Source organism: Cervus elaphus, chromosome 14 (genome assembly GCF_910594005.1).
Source record: "Cervus elaphus chromosome 14, mCerEla1.1, whole genome shotgun sequence".
In the NCBI taxonomy this organism is placed as follows: domain Eukaryota; kingdom Metazoa; phylum Chordata; class Mammalia; order Artiodactyla; family Cervidae; genus Cervus; species Cervus elaphus.
In genome coordinates this window covers 81335007-81355599 of record NC_057828.1, presented here as the reverse complement: position 1 = coordinate 81355599, position 20593 = coordinate 81335007, and the positions used below count along the sequence as shown (strand labels likewise).

General features: G+C 57.1%; 1 protein-coding gene across 13 annotated transcripts in view; it reads left to right on the top strand.

The window, feature by feature from the left end:
• The window catches only part of NAV1 (neuron navigator 1), a 190661-nt gene that overhangs the window by 120282 nt on the left and 49786 nt on the right, over nucleotides 1-20593 (top strand). Inside the window, exon 1 of one of the 13 annotated variants that reach the window (XM_043923152.1) lies at nucleotides 17107-17373. The exons of the other annotated variants lie outside the window; for them this stretch is intronic. Coding sequence (XP_043779087.1) covers nucleotides 17324-17373 — 50 coding nt within the window. The 5' untranslated portion in view covers nucleotides 17107-17323. Of the gene's footprint in view, nucleotides 1-17106; nucleotides 17374-20593 lie in introns of those variants that run through there. 13 annotated transcript variants of the gene reach the window in all.

The window sequence follows — 20593 nt, the reverse complement described above, 5'->3', positions numbered from 1 at the left end:
CGCGCAGAGCGTCAGGGGCGACACCCGCCTGGTGGACCTCACCGCACCTTGCGGTGCTGAAGCCAGGATAACTTCACGTAGGCTGTTGCGGTCAGCCCACAGTCAGCAGCCGCACTCAAAGCCAGTTACAAGGAGTTTCAGCGTTCACTTCCCCACCAGCACCTGAACACACCGGGCCTCCAGTGCCCTTGAGCAGTCAGAGTTGAGGGGAGTCCGTTTATGTTCCTCAGTAATTTTAATGTAAGCAGTCGCTCCTCAGTTACGTGTTTTCACAGTTAAGGGTTGTGTTTTTTTCTAGAAAGCTAGAAGCGGGGTGTCCTGGGTTCCAGCAAACCTGAGCCACACTTGCCAGCCTCTGCCTGGCCCTCCCTCCCCCACTGCAGTTCCCACCCAGGTTTGGTAACTTACCAAGTGCCCTGCTCCTGAGGAAATTGCTTTTCCTACTCATAAAACGGACAGAGCTGTCCTCCAGTCCCAGTGGTGACTCCTCATCTCCCCGTCAGCCCCTGCCCACGGTCACTCACTTCCTGCCTCTCCAAAGCCCCGGCGCAGGGCCAGCGGGACAGGCAAGGCCACCCCCTCCCGCCGGCCGACAGCTGCCATGAGCCCTCTGGGTGAGCTGTGGATGACAGGGACCCTCAGGCTTTCCTGGCGCCCTCAGTCACCTGCTGGGGGCCGTCCACCCGGAGCTCTTGCCAAGTTCGTGTTCAGCCCTGAGTCAGCCCCCCACCCCACTCCATCCAAATGCCCGGTCCTTCCCTGGGTTGTCCACCCGGCTGAGCTCAGGGAAGGGAGGTTCTTCAAACTGAAGCTCAGCAAACCAGGATGAGGAAAGGGAATGCAGTTGCCAAAACCATCGTATACGTAAAGTTAAGTGTTTAAACAATTGTGGTAAAATGTGTCTTTATATATGGCCAATATCTTAACCACGTTTAAGAGCTCAGTGGCATTAATTCCATTTGGATTACTGTGGCACCATCACCGATGTTCATCCCCCAGACTTTTTCATCTTCCCAAACTGAAGCTCTGCACATGTGAGACGATCACTCCCTCGCCCTCCCTGGCTTCTGCCTTTCCACTTTCTGCCTCTATGAGCCTGACTATTCTAGGAACCTCTTAGAAGTGGAATCACATAGTGTTTGTCTTTTTCTGATTGGCTTATGTCACTCAACAGCAAGTCCTCAAGCTTCATCCACAGCAGGTGTCAGAATTTCCTTCTTTTTCGGGGCCAAATAATGTTCTACTGTGTATACGCGCCGCACTTAGCTTATCCATTTACCCATCGATGTGCCCTTGGGTTGCTTCCACTCTTCTCTATTGGAAATAACTTGCTATGGACAAGGGTGTACAGATATCTGCTTGAGAATCTGCTTTCAATTCTGTGGGGTATATTCACAGTGGTGGTATTGCTGGATAGTTCTATGTTTAATTTTTTGAGGAATCACCATACTGTTTTCCACAGCAGCTGTGCCATTTTACATTCCCACCAATGATGCTCAAGGGTTATAATTACTCCACTTCCTTGCCCACAGTTGTTATTTTCTATGTGTTTGTTTTTTAATAACAGTCATCCTGATGGGTCGGAAGCAGTGTCTCACTGTGGCTTTAATATGTATTTCTCTAATGACTAGAGATGCTGAACACCCTCTCTCGTTTTTCTTAGCCATTTACATGTCTTCTTTGGAGAAGTGTTTATTCAGGCCCTCTGTCCATTTTTCAGTCGGGCCGTTTAGTTGTTCTGGATGAGTTGTAGGAGTCCTTTATATATTCTTAATATTAGTCTCTCATCAGACACATGATGTGATTTGCACACATTTTCTCCCATTCTGTGTGTTGCCTTTTCTTTCTTTTGATAGTGCTCTTTAATGCATGAAGGGTTTCATTTTGATCAAGTCCGGTTTATCTCCTGTTTCTCTTATTGCCTGAAATGTGGATGTTGTAGCCAAAAAATTATTGCCAAATTCACTGTCGTGAACCCTTTCCCCAATGTTTCTCTCTAAGAGTTTTATCACCACTGGGGCTTTTTAAAAATACAGACTCCACATCTCCTGCACCGCCTACCGTAGCAGATTCTCTGCTCCCTCAGGAAGCTGTGTTTTTCTGACACTTCTCGGTGATTTGGGGCTCGTCCGTCTTCCCTTTAAGTTAAGAAATCTTCTGCATGGTAACCCCAGCAGCATCTCTCAGCCTTGATTTGCGTGGGCACAGTGACAGGGGGCTTGTGCGAGCATGCTCAGTTACTTCAGTCATGTCCGACTCTTTGTGACCCCATGGACTGTAGCCCACCAGGCTCCTGTGTCCGTGGGCTTCTCCAGGCAAGAGTACTGGAGTGGGTTGCCGTGACCTCCTCCAAGGCATCTTTCCCACTGACGGATCGAACTCCTCACATCTTCTGTGTCAGCAGGCAGGTTGTTTACCACTAAGAAGCCCAATGGGGGGCTCATTCACCTGCAAATAGAGTAAGATGACAAAAAAGTGTCTAAGTATTCCCCTGCAGTCTGCTTCACTTCTGCGTGGTGACTCGGATGTTGTCATATCAGAAAGAAAAATGGAGTTCGAGCCTCCATCCAGACATTTTGTTGTGTTCTCAATGCCAGCTCAGAGTCTCTTCTCCAAAGACAAGCTCGTTCACTTCAGTACTTCCTGAAATGACCCAGATATCCAGCTCCCTGTTGTTCTCATCACCCCGCTGTGCAAGCAGGTCGTCAACCACCCCTTAACACCGGGCACCTGGACTGACCCGCCTGCCGTGGTCCTGCCGGGATGATGATCAGAGCACAGCGCTGTGGACAGTGTCGGCCTGGCCCTGTCCTGGGGGACGGTGCGGGACATTTCTGCCCCTGAGAAAAGGTCTAAGATTTCATCTAAGGAAGGATATGAGCTCCACAGCCATCTGTGGCCCCCAGGGTTGGGGCTGGAGAGGGAGAGCTGGCACCTGTAGAGGGGAAAGCAGGCTCCGGGTACGGGGTGTGTGTGTGTGTGTGCATGTTCTATATGGGCCGTGTGTGTGTGTGTGCGTGTTGTGTTTGGGCTGTGTGTGCATGTGTGTGTCCATATGTGTGTTCATGTGTGTGTATGGGGCATGCGTGTGTGCATACGTGTGTATGGGCCGTGTGTGCGTTTGTGTGTGTGTGTGTGCGCGCACAGGATGTGTGTACCCTCCCGCCTTGGATGTGGACGTGCCTCTCACTGTGTCTCCATGTCTGTCTATGAACACTGTTCTGGGGGGGCAGACGGGAGATCCAGCTGATCAGCAGCAGCGCTGCCTCTCACACCCGCCCGGGAGCCCTTCACGTGCTGTGGAATGGTCTCAGCAGCCCTGCAAGACCACAGTCCAGCGACCCAGGCTGCAGAGCCTTAGACTGGGCCCTGCAGTGTGCCAGGGACAGCGTGTCTCCAGGTCGGGTGGTCCCCGCCCCGGTGGTGGCTGCTGTCCCTCTCATGTCCCTCCTCACAGCTCCCCTAGCTTGTCCTCTTGAACGGTGCTCGGGGCCTAGGGACAGATCACATTCGTGTCCTTGGCACTAAACTGCCTGACTTTGAAAAATGTCACATAACATAAACCGCGGGCCCTGGCCGCCTCCAGGCTGGCTCTTGACTTCCAGACGCAGGCGCCCAAGCCTTAAAGAAACCCTCCGCTTTGCTGCACGGTCTGGGCCTCAGTGGCCCCCTCCCAGGAGGGGGCGTCACTTGCTGGGCTCCAGACCCCAAGACACCCCGCCCGGCGACCGTGTCCTGCAGGCACCGCGTCGCTGGGTTTGTTGGGAAAGAGGCGGATCTGCCGTGTGACGGGCCGGGAGCAGGCTCGTCCCACTCTGCCTGCCTCCTGTTTCCCGGTGGGCATCCCGCCCGTGAACCAGGGCCCTCAGCCCAGCCTGTGCCTGTGGAACCCAGGATCAGGGCAGAGGCTGGGGCTGTCCCGGAGAGGACCCGGCATTCAGGTTCAGGAAGGAAGCCAGTTCTGCCGTTTCAGGGCGTCACACCCGGAAGAGAGGGGCTGCCTGCTGTGTCCCCAGCAGGAGAAGACACACGGACAGTCGATGTGGACAGGGCTGCGTCTCTTCGGGGTGACACCTGGCGGGACGGTGTCGGCCTGCAGACTTCTGCACGTGGCCTCGGCTGGCAGCTTCTGGGTGCAGAGAAAGGGGCCTCTGGGCCTCTGGACTCTGTCCTGAGCCCCCACTAGCTTGCTCTGTGGCCCCAAGCAAGCCCCCAGCCCCTCTGAGTCTCAGTTCATTCACGTGTAAGAAGGTCATCATTTGTGTCTTGGGAGGGTCAGGTGGAAAAGAGTAAAGTGTTCTTTAAAAAGTGTAATGAACTGTTGGTTTGAAATATATTTATTCGAGTCCCAACATACTGTTCTGTTCATCTGACTGGTGGCCTCTGTCTTTATGAGGAGCTGTTAGTGTATCCGGGTAAGCTTTCTTAAACATACCACCTGAGTTCGAGTTTGGGCTTAGACTTGTTCGGGGAACCTTGTTTTGCTTTTTGACAGCGTCTTGATGTTCTTTTCGTCCTGTGGTATGCAGTTAAATAAGCCGGCCTTTGTGAGCAGGCTTACCAGCATGGGCCAGCTCAGGCCCGCGGCAGCTGGTGGGGTTTCCAAGGGGTATGGAGCCAGCTCAGGGCTGGACGGGACCCGGCTCTTGTCTTGAGCTGGGGGTCCGCTCTCTGTCTGTCTGAGTTCCCTTGGCTGGAAAAGGCAGCGGAGGTCATGCCTGGTCTGTTAGGCTCGTGTGAGGACTGAATTAGCGAGTCCGGTTACTTCATATGTAATGAGCATCAGACAGATGTTAGCTGTTTGGTGACTGACAGTAGCAAGCTGTTGCCGTCAGCAGTCACAGGCACCTTCTGAAATACAGGACGGTTTTTGGAAAAGTGTGCTGACCTTCACGCTTGAACGTGATGTTTCTGAGCCTCAGAGGGAACGTGACATACTGAGTGGTTTAGCAAGAGGACGACTGCGTCCTGGCCTGCTCCTGCCTGTTCGTGCAGTGCCCACGCGTGGCTTGGAAGCCCTGGCCACGGGTCCAGCGTGTGGCTGTGCGGTGCAGCCCCTCCCTGAGCGCTCGGAGCACGACACCGGCGACCGTGGCCGTCCCTGCCCCGCAGGGCTGCCCCTGCCTGAGGGTGCATATTTCTGCGTGAAGCGTGTCCTGGATGGGCTCCCCAGAAACAGAACTCGAGACAAGGTTTGATTACGAGTGGTTTATTTTGGAAACAATTCCAGAAAGCCCTGACAGGGGTGGGGAAGTGGTTTGGGGAGAAAAGGAAGCCAGTGCAGGACTCATTCTGTGGGAGTCACCACTGTGGCAGCTGGACTTGGGGGTCCTGGGGGATTCCGTGCCCACCCAGAGGGACAGGAGGCATGGGTATTGGCTGGAGGTATCGCATCCCGGTGTTTCCTGCTGCTCCACAAAGGCTGAGCGTCACAGGTGCCTGCAGAGGGGCTCTGTCTGTGTTCCCGGGAGCAGTCACTGCAGGGAAGGTGTAGGGGCGACTCAGACAGCATCAGTGATGAAGAGGGAAGACGGGAAGGGAAGAGGCTGTGGAGTCAGACCCCTCAGTCTACTGGGAAGGAGGGGTGGCTTTAGAGAGGGGATGGCTTTCGAAACACCCAGAATTCCTAAAAGAGAACAGTGAAAGCACCGCTGAGTCTGTGTGGGGTTCATCAGGGTCACCAGGTCTGTGCGGACCCAACAGGGTCGCTGGAAGGTTGGAGTGAGCCAGGTACTCCAGAGGGGCAGCTGGGTGTGTGCTGGTTGCCAAGGCAACGGATGCAGGCTGAGGAGGGCCCCTCAGTGTGTCCTGTGACCTACAGTTGAGCTGCTGGGCTGTCCCTGAGTTTGCGGACATACAAGCTCATTGACAGTCAAGGTGGACAAGGGCTGCGGCAGCTGTTGAGGGTGGTGGGCTCGTCCCCACCAGCCTGCCTGTCTGCCTGTCTCTCCTCTTTCATCCTGAGCCTCCTCCTTTCCCCCGACACCTTCTGCTCTGGGATGAGCTCACAGGGCTCGCAGAGTGCCTGGACAATCCGTGCTGTCTGGTATTACAGAAGGGGCCCAAGTTAGGAGGAGGTTCAGACCCCATCTCTGAGGCTTTGGGAAGTCTGCCGTCCATTCTCGTGGGGATGGTCAAACAAGAATAGCGTTGCAGTGAGGATGTTATGGAATGTGTTGTAATAATATGCTTGGTAAACAGCAGGCGCTCAGCAAATGGTACCTCCCTCCCTCCTCCTGGTCAGCCCCTAGAGAACAGAAGCCATGAAGGTCTGAAGGCCATCTGCAGAGGGGGCTCCCCTTCCTGAGGGGGTGACACCTGGCCGCTCACCGTCTTTTTCGGGCACACCTCTCACCTGAAGCCTCTCCAAATTTACCCCATTGCACCATGATGCTGTTCGACGCTGGGGCTTCCTGTAACTTGTGTGTATAATTTTTACTGAAGTAACTTGTGCTCTTTTATAATTCTTTAACAATTGCATAGCATATGCAGTTTACAAAACACTGTCTTATTTAATCTTAATGACTCTGTGAATTAGGTATTCTTTACCCTAATTTTAGGCTTCTCTGATGGCTCAGACGGTAAAGAAAATCTGACTGCAGAAGACCTGGGCTCGATCCCTGGGTCGGGAAGATCCCCTGGAGGAGGTCATGGCAACCCAGTCCAGTATTCTTGCCTGGAGAATCCCATGGACAGAGGAGCCTGGCGGGCTACAGTCCATGGGGTCGCAGAGTCAGACATGACTGAAGGACTAATGCTAACCAGCTTCCCAGGTCAGAAGAGAGGAGACTGGGACTCAGCCTCGCTGGCTTGCCAGGAGCTCCCAGCTTGAAAGCGGGTGCACCAGAGCAGAACCGGGCCTCTGAGGCACACACCCCTCCCCACCCCACGGTCCCCTGCCAGTTCTGGCTCACCCACCACCTCCCTCTGCCCCTGAGGACCTCTGCCCTCCGTGCACCGTTCTGGGGCCCTAAGCTTGGCAGCAGCGACCACAGGCCTTCCTGCTGCTGCAGTCAGAGCTCCCCAGGCACCAGCAGGCGTGCCATTGCCTGGCCAAGGGGTCATTGTGGGAGGCTTCCTCAATGCCTCTGAGCGACTGCTCCGTCTGCAAGGACAGAATTGCGCTTTGCAACCACAGAGCAACCGCAGTGGGGGAGCTCAGGGCAGAGGAGCGCCCGCCCTGTGCATCCAGCTCTGCTGACTAGGACTCAGAGGCCGGGCTGTCCCAGGATGCTAGAGACGGGTCCCTCTGGTCTCCGGGCTATCAGATGTCTCTGGCCAGGCAACAAAGGACCATTCATGGCAGCTGAAGGAGGGCCAGCCAGCCAGGCCGGGCACTCACCTGCGGAGCCATGAATGGGCTGCCCCCAGGGGCTCTCGGCCGTGTATCAGGGATGATGGACCAGCGCAGGCAGATGCATTAAGGTCTGGGTTTGAAAGACAGGCAGAACGAGCCAGGTCCAGAGACTTCAGGCAGGCGGCTGTGCAGAGACGGACTGGCACCTGTGAACACACGGGACAGGACTCGGAGGACAGGTGGACAGGCCGAGGCCGGGGCTGGTGCCTGCATGCCGCGTAGCCGGGGACGGGGGTGAGAGCCGTCTAGACGCAGTGTGCGGGGCCAGACACAAAAAGAGGCTGTGTGCTCACAGGCACGGCTGGCCGGGGAAGGGGACGGCACCCAGACAGGCCAGGGAGCGTCCGAGGGGTGCAGGGGCCTGTCCAGTCCAGAGAGCGGCAGGGACCGGGGTCTCACAGCCTGCCGCCCTGCCCGCCTTGGCTGGCTCGCATGAAGGAGGTCTTCCTTGCGCCTTGTGCCATCTTCCTCATGCGGTCTCTCCTGCCAGAGGCAGGGACGCAGACCCACTGGAGCTGCCGCCCTCCTCTCCTGACTGCTCCCCTGGCCCCATCAAGCCCGTCTCTTGGCCCCTTTCTCACTGGCCGTGCTTTCCATCTCTCAGCCTCCTCATCTGGCTTCTGGCTGAGCCCTTGTGGGTCTGATGACCGGGGGCCATTCGGGAGTGACACCATCTCTGTGGGTGCAGCCACGCAGACAGACCCGGGTGTGGGACTTGTGGCAGCAGAGGCTTCCAGAACACGGGCTTTCTACCGAGTGTCGTTAGAAGAGGAGGGCCAGCCGCCCCATCACTGCCCCTCTGAGCCATGAGCCCCCACGGCCACCCCGAGCCTGTGCTCAGCCTTACCCGTAGGTTCCCTTGTGAGCTCCCGCCCTTCCCAGCTCTGAGCAGTCAGCCCCGCGGTCTGAGCGGCCACAGCTGTCCTGTCCCTCGTGTCTCCCCCGGTTCCTGTGGTTACTTTCCTGTTCTTGGGAGTCTGGCGACGTCGGCGGTAACTTCTGGAGGCCTCCCACCCCGATTTCTTCTCAGATTGTCGCTACTGCCTGCATGACCCTGGATGATGACCTAGCCTCACCATCTGAAAGGAAAGGGGTGACATGGCCCTCCACAAGCTGCTTGTTCACACGGTCAGTGAGGTATTTGGTGGATACAGCAGGGAGAAGTCATCATTCTTAAACTCGTGCACAAAAGAGAGATGGCAAACAAGCCAGGAGGGGACCCTGGTAGGTCAGGCGGTCCTGTGCACCGTGGGGGAGATGAAGCAGGGTGAGGCGCAGAGTGAGGAACTCGGGCTGCTGGAGAGCATGTCAGGGAAAACTGTCCAGAAAATGCTGTCCAGAAGAGCATGTGCAAAGGCCCTGGGGCAAGAGTGAGCACGTGTTCAGGGGCTGCAGGGAGGTCAGCGTGGCTGAAGCAAATTAAACAGGACAGACTATGGTCAGAAATGAGGTTGGGGGAGCCAGGGGCCAGTGTGCAGGTGGGGGGCAGCCACAGGCAGGCTCCCAGTGGGGGAGCCACCTGATCTGTCTTGTATTGCAGAGGGTCTGTGAGGGGGCGGGGACGGAAGCTGCGGGGGTCACTTGGCTGGAGCAGGGGCAAGGGAGGAGGCAGAGGTGGTGAGCAGGGCTTGGGGTGAAAGGAGACAGGCATTTCCAGCACCTTCTCGGCCTGGGTGAGATTGGAGAGACAGCTCAGTAATGGGGAACCTGGGGCAGCGGGAGCTTCTGTCATCCTGAAACCAGTGCTCTGTCCTCAGGGATCTCACACTGGTATACACACTCACACACACTCACACACACACTGTCACATGCATGCGTGCACACACACGTGTGCACACTCACATACACTCACACATACACTGTCACATGCACACACACTCACACACTGTCACGTGCATGCATGCACCCTCACACACGTGTGCACACTCACACACACTCACACACACACTGTCACATGCATGCATGCACACACACGTGTGCACACTCACATACACTCACACATACACTGTCACATGCACACACACTCACACACTGTCACGTGCATGCATGCACCCTCACACACGTGTGCACACTCACACACACTCACACACACACTGTCACATGCATGCGTGCACACACACGTGTGCACACTCACATACACTCACACACACACTGTCACGTGCATGCGTGCACACACACGTGTGCACACTCACATACACTCACACATACACTGTCACATGCACACACACTCACACACTGTCACGTGCATGCATGCACCCTCACACACGTGTGCACACTCACACACACTCACACACACTGTCACATGCATGCGTGCACACACACGTGTGCACACTCACACACACTCACACACACACTGTCACGTGCATGCGTGCACACACACATGTGCACACTCACATACACTCACACATACACTGTCACATGCACACACACTCACACACTGTCACATGCATGCATGCACCCTCACACACGTGTGCACACTCACACACACTCACACACACACTGTCACGTGCATGCGTGCACACACACGTGTGCACACTCACATACACTCACACATACACTGTCACATGCACACACTCACACACTGTCACGTGCATGCATGCACCCTCACACACGTGTGCACACTCACACACACTCACACACACACTGTCACATGCATGCGTGCACACACACGTGTGCACACTCACACACACTCACACACACACTGTCACGTGCATGCGTGCACACACACATGTGCACACTCACATACACTCACACATACACTGTCACATGCACACACACTCACACACTGTCACATGCATGCATGCACCCTCACACACGTGTGCACACTCACACACACTCACACACACACTGTCACATGCATGCGTGCACACACACGTGTGCACACTCACACACACTCACACACACACTGTCACGTGCATGCGTGCACACACACATGTGCACACTCACATACACTCACACACACACTGTCACACGCACACACACTCACACACTGTCACGTGCATGCATGCACCCTCACACACGTGTGCACACTCACATTCACATAAACACATGCACTATCTTGTGCACACATGCACACACACATACATTTACACACACTCACACACACTCGCATTGCATCTGCCTGGGCAGCTGAGGGTCTGCAGGCCTTCAGGGGGCAGCTCCTGCTGGCTCCATCCCCACCGCCCCATCCATCCTGCGCTCTTAGAGCCACAGAGATGCTGATGTTTGGGAGGACGTGAAACAATCACCCACTGTGTGTGCTCTGGCAGGACGCCGCCTCTCCCAGCTGTGGGGTGGCGGGATGGCCGGCCTCCTCAGAGGTTGTGTAAATATTTGGGGAGCAGCACACAGCTGGGAGCAGACCCTCGCCCCCAGCTGGCTCGTTTGCCGCTGCGGGGATGTCTCGGCCTGGTCCAGGGCTGCCGACTCCAGGCCCATCACGGCTGCCCTTCGTCCCCTCTTCCCTCCGAGCCTGGTGGCCTGGTCTGCGGGAGGGCCCTGAGCAGCTCGCTTGCCCTTCTCAAGCCCCCTGGCCCTCCCCACGAGGACAAGAGCGGGCAGAGAAGCTGCCCCCGGGGTAGGAGTGGGCAGAGAACGTCCCCCCAGGGGGCCTGGAGGGGATGGGGGCCGGGACAGCCCGCTAGGTGCCGGGTGGAGAGCTCTCAGGGTCGTGCATGGCCCCAGAGCCCAGGCCTCCCTGACCTGAGACAGAAAGTGCACCGAGGACCCAGGAGCCTGGCTCCCGAGGGCTCTTTGAGGAGGAGGCAGTTGGGTCCTTTCCTCTGCGGCTGGGTTTTTTTTCTGGAAAAGCGCCTCCCTGTCAGCAGGTGTCTCGCCGCCACCCTCCCCCCCCACCCCGCTGGCCTGGAACCCGGAAAGCAGAGCTCTGTCGCACCTGTGGGCCCCCCCTGTGCTCAAGGCAGGTGTGCCGCCGTCCCCCACAGTGGGCGAGGTCGGGTGCTGACAAGGAGACCGTGACTCCTGTCTTCATGAAAGACCCCAGACAGCTCTTGTGTCCAGTCACCCTAAGTGACCAAAGCCCCAGTGACCCACGGGCAGAAGAGCAGATGCTAATCTGCAGGCTCATTGCTTACGGAGCCAAGCCTGCAGGGAGCGGTCCTCCCAGGCCTCTGCCGCAGGAGGGGGCGTCACGGCGAGGAGGTGGCCCCTTGTGCAGCACACCTTCCCCCTTGAAGAGGACAGTGGGCGCTCTTCTGTTGGGTTCTGGCAGGAACCAGGCCCAAGGAGGAGGGGTTACAGGTCCCCCAGCCCAGCGGGCCCCAACCTTTTGGCACCGGGGACCAGTTCTGTGGCAAACAGGTTTGTCCACAGACGGGCGGAAGGTGGGGGTGGTTTCAGGATGAGTCGAGCACATTCCGTGTACTGTGCACTTTATTTCTGTCCCTGTTACACCAGCTCCGCCTCAGGCCGTCAGGCATTAGATCCTGGAGGCTGCAGACCCCTGCTCTAGCCCACAGTCCTCCTGGGGAAGAGGGGCTCAGAGAGCTGCGACCCATCCCCAGGCTGAGCAGCCGGCTGACTTGCTGTTTCTGTTCAGCCCCCCATGGCCGTGGGGGTGAAATGCAGCGGCTGCGGAGGGCCAGGGGAGGGGGGTGGCTGAGGTGGGAGCGCTTGAGGGGAGTCATTGGGGGGTGGGCGGCAGAGGTGGAGGTGGGGCGAAGCTCACGGCTCTGGGCTTGAGGGGCGTCACTGGGTGGGGAGAGTGACCACTGAGTTCCCTGCACAGAAACTTCCCGCCCTCCAGGTAACCCCAGGCTCTGCCAGGAAGCGTGGAGGAGGAAAGGCCTGGAGGAAAACGTCCCCTGCTGGTGGCATTCCACGCTGCCTGGCCGAGGCTCAAGAGGAACCCTCTTGGTGCACTCCCCTAAGCTGTTCCCAGATGACCCAGGCCGGCCCAGCACGGAAGATCCATCCCCCTCACCCTCTATTTAGGGTGGGGGTGAAGGTGGGGTGCCGGCTGGAGTCTGCCCCCGGGGACACCGGGCCCCAAGTGAGGTGGGCGATGCTGCTGCAGAGCCTGCCTTGTTGTGATCCCCCCAGAGCCACTCAGCCTGGCACCTGCTGGTCCTTTTCTAAATCTCACCATCCAGACTCCCCCCCGGAGAGTTAAGGGAGTGAACCCGCCCCCCGCATGCTGGGGGCCTGAGGGCGTGGTGCTGGGCTCCCTGCAGCCCCTGACTCCCCCTTGGACACAAAGCGTATCTGGAAAACGTGACCAGTGTCTGCACCCTCAGAAATAGCCCCCTTCCAGGAGGACTGTTCAGGGACCCGGGACAGTCCCCTCGGCGAGCTCTCCACTGCTCGGGCAGTAGAGCTGCAGCCCTGGGTGAGAGGCCTGGGCACTCAGGTCCGATCCTCGGTCTCACAGCCCGCCCATACCTCCCTGAGGGTGGGAAGTGGGGAAGGGCTCCTCGGCCCTGTGTGCGCTCACTCAGTCGAGTCCAACTCTGCGACTCCATGGACTGTAGCCTGCCATACTCCTCTGGCCATGGGATTCTCCAGGCAGGAATACTGAAGTGGGTTGCCACGCCCTCCTCCAGGGGATCTTCCCAACCTAGGAATCTAACCCTGTCTCCTGCATTGCCGGCAGTCTTTACCATCTGAGCCATCAGGGAAGCCCTAACACCGTAAAGCCACAGGCCAGGAGGTGAGGGGCCTCCGGAGCACTGGCCCAGGTCTCTGCACGGCTGTCACCTGAGCGGCTCAGACCCAGAGGTACAGCTGCTCTGGTTCTCCGTCATCTTAACTCAGTCCCTTGGGGCTTTAAAAAAGCATCATTGCTGGTGCTGTCTCTGTTGATTTAAGAAATTGAGGATATAACCTGTCCGTTTCTAAGACACGGGCTTCCCTGTTTGCTCAGGTCACTCTGGGGTTGGGGGACACTTTACCTTCCACACTCGGCGCCTCTCAGAAGCAGGGGTTGGGGTGCATCCCCTCCTCCCTCACCACCAGAGTTAAGTTACCAGGAATCCCCTGCAGGAATTCTCACTCTGCATGAAAATCTTCACATCTTGTGATCCTTTTCTTCCTGATCTGTCAATTGAAAATGCCCCCCCCCCACACCATGAAGGCACAGACGCTTGCAAGGTGTGAGCTGTTCTTTCTCCCCACAGTCAACCCCAATACGCATGCCTCCCTGTCCCCCAACCCCGTGCTGGAGGAAGCGAGACCCCCCCCTTTGTGGTCACCCACCCTGCACTCTCCTGAGCGGCCTCTGGCACTTGCACTCGGGGTGCCCTTCACCCCCTCAGCATCCTCTGTGATGCTGCTAAAAATTTTGACTTTCTCTGCCCACCAAAGCTGAATAAAAAAATACAGAGTTTGGAGAAAATAGAAAGGTGGCTTTAATCCTCAGCTAAGACACAGCAGGCTCATGCTTCAAGAAAGGTGCCCCCCTCCATGAGGAATCTGGGAGATTATCTAGATGAGGGCTCGCAGTCAGGGGTGGGTCATTAGGAACAAAGGTGTAAGGATCTTGTATTCTTCCTCTTGCATTGTTTCATAAATACTTCTAGGCCAGCATCAGGTAGCCCAGTAGTTGGGTCCATTGTCTTTGGTGAATTTTACTGTGGCCTCCTTTCTGTAAGGCAAAAAAAAAAAAAAAAAAGGGAAGAAGAGCTACAAGGGGTGGTCTGCAAAGACAGTGCTATAAACACAGGATGTGATTAGCAGAGTTAAATATAACAGGTGCAGAATGGAGGTCAGGCAGAGCTTGAGGGCGATAGGTATGCTGTCTAGGCAATAAGAAACCTAGACAGTGTTTTAAAAAGCAGAGACGTTACTTTGCCTACAAAGGTTCTTCTGTTAAAGTGCTGCAGTCAGTATGCCAGCACATTTGGAAAACTCAGCAGTGACCACAGGACTGGAAAAAGGTCAGTTTTCATTCCAATCCCAAATAAAGGCAATGCCAAAGAATGTTCAAACTACCGCACAATTGCACTCATCTCACACACTAGCAAAGTAATGCTCAAAATTCTCCAAGCCAGGCTTCAACAGTACATAAACCATGAACTTGCAGATGTTCAAGATGGATTTAGAAAACGCAGAGGAACCGGAGATCAAATTGCCAATATCTGGTGGATCATAGAAAAAGCAAGAGAATTCCAGAAGAACATCTACTTCTGCTTCATCGACTACACCAAAGCCTTTGTGTGGATCACAACAAATGGCGGAAAATTCTTCAAGAGATGGGAATACCAGACCACCTGACCTGCCTCCTGAGAAATCTGTATGCTGGTCAACAAGCAACAGTTAGAATCGGTTTATGGAACAACGGACTGGTTTCAAATTGGGAAAGGAGTATGTTAAGGCTGTATTGTATATTGTCACCCTGCTTATTAAACTTATATGCAGAGTACATCATGAGAAATGCTGGGCTGGATAAAGCACAAGCTGGAATCAAGATTGCCGGGAGAAATATCAATAACTTCAAATAAGCAGATGACACCATCCTTATGGCAGAAAGCAAAGAAGAACTAAAGAGCCTCTTTTTAAAAATTTTTTTTAATTAATTAATTTATTTTAATTGGAGGCTAATTACTTTACAATATTGTAGTGGTTTTTGCCATACATTGACATGAATCAGCCATGGGTGTCAATGTGTTCCCCATCCTGAACCCCCCTCCCACTTCCCTCCCCATCCCATCCCTCAGGGTCGTCCCAGTGCACCAGCCCTGAGCACCCTGTCTAATGCATTGAACCTGGACTGGTGATCTATTTCACATATGATAATATACATGTTTCAATGCTATTCTAAAGAGCCTCTTGATGAAAGTGAAAGAGAAGAGTGAAAAAGCTGGTTTGAAACTCAACATTCAAAAAACGAAGATCATGGCATCAGGTCCCATCACTTCATGGCAGATAGTTGGGAAACAATGGAAACTGAGAGACTTTATTTTGGGGGGCTCCAGAATCACTGCAGATAGTGACTACAGCCATGAGATTAAAAGATGCTTGCTCCTTGAAAGAAACTTTGTTGACAAAGGTCCGTCTAGTCAAAGCTATGGTTTTTCCAGTAGTCATGTATGGATGTGAGAGTTGGACCATAAAGAAAGCTGAGTGCCAAAGAATTGATGCTTTTGAACTGTGGTGTTGGAGAAGAGTCTTGAGAGTCCCTTAGACTGCAAGGAGATCCAACCAGTCCATCCTAAAGGAAATCAGTCCTGAATATTCATTGGAAGGACTGATGCTGAAACTCCAATACTTTGGCCACCTGATTGGAGGAACTGACTCATTGGAAAAGACCCTGAACCAGGGAAAGATTATAGACAGTAGGAGAAGGGGAGGACAGAGGATGAGATGGTTGGATGGTATCACCGACCTGATGGACATGAGTTTGAGCAAGCTCCGGGAGTTGGTGATGGACAGGGAGGCCTGGCATGCTGCAGTCCATTAGGTCACAAAGAGTCAGACATGACTGGGTGACCAAACTGAACTGATGGCTTTTCCAGTAGTCATATACTGATGTGACAGCTGGACAATAAAAAAGGCTGAGCACCGAAGAATTGATATCTTAAAAATGTGGTGTTGAAGACTCTTTAGAGTGTCTTGGACTGCAAAGAGATTAACCCAGTCAATCTTAAAGGAAATCAATTCTGAATATTCACTGGAAGAACTGATACTGAAGCTGAAGCTCTAATCCTTTGGCCACCTGAGGCAAAGAGCCAACTCATTGGAAAAGACTGATGCTGGGAAACATTGAGGACAGGAGGAGAAGGGGATGGTAGAAGATGGTTGGATGGCATCATCAACTCATGGATATGAGTTTGAGCAAACTCTGGGAGATGGTGAAGGACAGGGAATCCTAGTGTGGTGCAGTCCATGGGGTCACAAAGAGTTGGACACACCTGAACGACTGAACATAACAAAGGTACAAGATATAATTTACATATCAGCTTAGTCTCCATTACCAACTATAGGTCAAGAACAGTTAAAGTGAAAAAGGAACTCAGAAAAGGGCTAGAGAAAAAAGAAAACTGTTTCCTCTTTTTCACTGTAATATCTGCAGACCTTGTTTCAGGTGCTGTACTCTTATTGGAACTGATTTAAAAGCTTGGAAAGAGTCAGGGAGGGGATTTGGAGAAAGCCCTTTGGGGAGGGTCCAGGTTCCAGACCCAGTGCCCTCCTGTGCACCCCTCTGCCAGCAGAGTTCCAAGAAGAGCCGGGATTTACCCACTGCCATCCTCCTGGTGGGGACGGAAGACTTGTGACCCGCAGCTGGCGTGGGGAGGGGGGGGCCTGGGGGTGTGACCCACAGCCGGCGTTGGGGGGGGCCTGGGGGTGTGACCCGCAGCCGGCGATGGGGGGGGCCTGGGGGGTGTGACCCGCAGCCGGCGATGGGGGGGGCCTGGGGGGTGTGACCCGCAGCCGGCGTGGGGGGGACCTGAGGGGTGTGACCCACAGCCGGCGGGGGGGGGGGCCTGGGGGGTGTGACCCGCAGCCGGCGTGGGGGGGGGCCGGGGGGGTGTGACCCGCAGCCGGCGTGAGGGGGGCCTGGGGGGTGTGACCCACAGCCGGCGTGGGGGGGCCCTGGGGGGTGTGACCCACAGCCGGCGTGGGGGGGGCCTGGGGGGTGTGACCCGCAGCCGGCGTGAGGGGCCCTGGGGGGTGTGACCGCGACCGCCTCAGTGGCCGCCGCGACCCCAGCCCCCGGGCCACTCTCGGACCCGGGCCCCTGAACTGTCGCGCCGCCGCGGCTCTTTGTCTACCTGCTCCGGGCATTAAAGGGCCCGCCCGCAGCCGGGGCTCGGGACCCGAGGCGGCGACAGGAAATGGGGCTCTGTCGCTTTAAGTGCCGCCGGAGCCGCGAGGCGGACGGGCGGGGGAAGAGGGCGCGGGCCGGGCCGGGTCCCTAGCGGTCCGCGTGGCCGCGCTCAGACCTCGGCTGCCCGCCGGGCGACGCGCTGTCCCCGCTGGGTGCCGGCCGCGAGCCGCCACGCCGGGAAGATGCTGCAGCTGCCGCCGCCCCGGGCGGGCAGGACCAAGTTCCCCCGCAGGTAAGCGCCCCGGCTCGCAACGCGGCCCCGCGGGCGTGGGCTGAGGTCCTCCGGGAGGGCGTCCTGGCCACCCTCGCGGCTCCGATCGGAAGGACGGCAGCGCCACCTGGGCCCCTGGCTCCGGAGCGTTTGGCCTGTTGCCCCCGGGGTGGAGGTGCGCGTGCGGAGGGCTCTCGGGAGGGGAGGGAGGCCGGGCGTGCGGCCCTGGGACCGGTCAGAGTGGGACCGTACGTAGCACGACTGGACCGGACTTGCGGGGCTCCTGCAGTTCGCTGGGAGCTGGGCAGTGGGAGAAGGGGGGCTTCGATCTCGGCCCCGGAAGCTCTGGGGGTCCCTTGGGCTGAGGGGAGGTGGTGGAGGTGCGGGCTGAGACCCGAGGTGGGGGCGGGGTTGCACGCGTGACCCCGCAGCCGGCTGGACCCCTTCGGGAGAGGTGAGAGCCGGGCGACCGGGAGATGCGCTCCGGGGGACCGCTCGGCCCTGGAAGGTGAGGGCTGCAGCCCCGGGACCCCAGCCCACTTGGAAACCACGCTTCTGAGAGGGCTAAGGGGTCCTGCCGCCTGAGGAAGCGTGCTGATGCTTCCTGCTTTTTCTGGGAGCTTCCCAGACCGCGGACACCTTCCCCTCCTCCGCCTTCGGAGCTGAAGGAAGTTGGAGATTAGAGTTGAATGGGAGGCCGACGCCCCTTGCTGGGACCACTCCGCCCCCAGCCCCGCCCTCGGCCCAGATTGCCCTCGGCGACTGCCCCTCCTTCCCCTCCGGTCCCTGTCTGGACCTCCAGGTCGCTCTGCCCACACAGGCTCCGGGTGGAGCAGACGGGTGGCAAGGCCCGGGTGGGGCATCTCCAGCGCCCAGAGCCCCTCAGAAGCCTGTCCTGCCCCCTCCACCTGGGGTCGCGTGGGGTCACTTTGCTAAGCTGATCGGTGGGGGCGGGGTGTCGCAATAGCAGCCAATTCAGTAACAGAGAAGACTCCAGAGAACAGAGGTCTATTCAGGGACCCGTGGGGATTTCTACTTCTGCGGAGATCCTTGGCTGAGTGCTGAATCTCTGACCCTGAAGAAGGCAGAGGGAGGGTCCCTTCCTAACCGCCCCAGCCTCTGCCACTGCCTTACAGCTTTTACCCACTTCAGGTCCACAGGGCTCTGTCTGAGGAAGTTATAATTGCCCTGGTTCTACCCTTAGGTTCCCCGCTGCCCTCTCCATGATGGAGAAAGTGGAACTCTGTTAGTTGGCCCTGGCATCCTTTCCCTGAACGCGTCTCTCCTTCTACTGGCAGCCGGCCTCTGCTCGGTGACTGCACAGGTGACATGGGGGTCACCCCATGGTGCATAGACTTGGAGTCCTCTCCGCTCCCTCTGCCCACCTCACCCCCACCCCGGAGACCCAGGTTCTGTCCAGGGAGCTCAGTACTGGAGCCGCAACTGTCCGTGCTCACCTGGCTTCTTACCGGAACAGACTTCTGGGCAGGTGTGGCAGGTGGGGCGGGCCCTGTTTGCTGTGGCCTCAGAGGCGGAGGAGCAGGTCTAGTTACACCTCTGCCTGCCTGCTGCCTGCTGGGCTAGGCCTGGGCTGGCCTGTGGTTTCCTTTTCACCCAGGCCTGAGACTTCCTGGGCAGAGGCGGGGGTTGTAGCTAGTAGGGAAGGAGAGACGGGATGTCATAAACTGGAGGTCAGTCCGAGAATTGCCGGAGTTCAGACATAAACTTTAACTGCCTTGGCTTTCATCCACCAAGGGAGGCTTGGCCCAGGCCTTGGCTCAGAAGGGGGCTGCTCAGAACCTGCCTTGTAATGGTGTTTGGTTGGGAACAACAGGCATTGAAGAGACACTTTCCCTGCAGGTTCAGGGAGCCCTGAAAGAGACAGCTGGGGCGGAGTGGCCCCCAGCAACCCATGGCCAGCCCTGGGCGTTCCCTCCCCAGGTGCCCTGGGTGGCTGTGTCCTGGGGGAGGCTTCTCCATCAGCCCCATCCTCTCTCGTCTCAAGTGTTAGGGTCGCTCCTGGAGACGCCCCCTTCTCCTGCTCCGGCAAACCTTGTCCTTCAGTATCTCCCAAGCTGGAAACCCTGAATGCAGGTGGTTGTCCCATTCAGCTCTCCTGGACTCCCTCCTGGGAGAGACCCTGAGCTGGAGCCTGGGGTCCCTTGGGAGTAGGGCCGGCTCATGGAGACCCCAGGGCCACAGGTGTGGGCCCAGCACGGGGACAGCCCCTGTGAGGGAACGTCAGAGCCAGCAGCTGCGTCCAGTTAGCTTCCAGGGCTGGGCACGCACGCCATGGGCAGGCCACGCGTGCCGGCAGCCCCTCGCCCTGCGGAGCCCAGCACCCTGCTTGGAGGCAGGAGAGAGCACAGGGCAGGACACGCCCGTGAGGACGCTGAGTGTGGCGGGCGCCTGTGCCCACGGCCGGGCCGGCCGCCTCTCTGGCGGTCACAGGACGCACCACGACAACGCCTGTGCCCAGGGCTCTGTCAACACCTGCTGGCGTAGTCCCCAGAGCAGGCCCCGAAAGTGCCTGTTTCACGGATGGAGATGCCGGGCACAGGGAGGCCCAGTGAGCGTGCCCAGGAGCGCCCGAGGGCCTGTGCGCCGCTGCAGCCAGCCTTTGAGCCTGCTCCCGGTAGCTGTTCTCCTGGACCCTAACCCAGGCCCAGGGGACCTGCCACACCGACGCAGCAGGAGCCGAGGACAGTCGTGGCCTCACGAGGTCGAGGACTGGCCGACCGCTCACGGGTGTGAGGGAAGAGCCTGGACTCGGCGTGAGGCCCGACTCGGACCCTGGCTCCACCGCAGATCCCTCTGTGACCTTAGCTGCTCGGCCACTTGCCTCAGTGTCCTCGAGCTCCCAGGGTGTGGGGACGATGGTGAGAGGGTGCGAAGGGCGGAGTGCTTTCTGGGAAGAGCTTCCCAAAAAAGTGTCTACATGTCCGTGTGTAACCGATGCACTTCACTGTACCCCTGAAAGGAATGCAACATTGTGCATCAGTTATACTCCAATACAAACTTAAAAAACGGATTACAGGCACAAAAGAGCAGAGTGCTTTCAACACGGAGGCTTCACGGGTGATGTCACATAGCCGAGGTCCCTCCTCGATTCTCCAGGCCGCCCGTTCCCTCGGCATCCTTCCCTGCCATCCTGCTAGGGCCCGGATGAACGTGCCCGTCAGTGTGACAGACTACACAGCTCTCCGCTTAGAGTATGTCTTAGATCTTTACGTAAATTCTT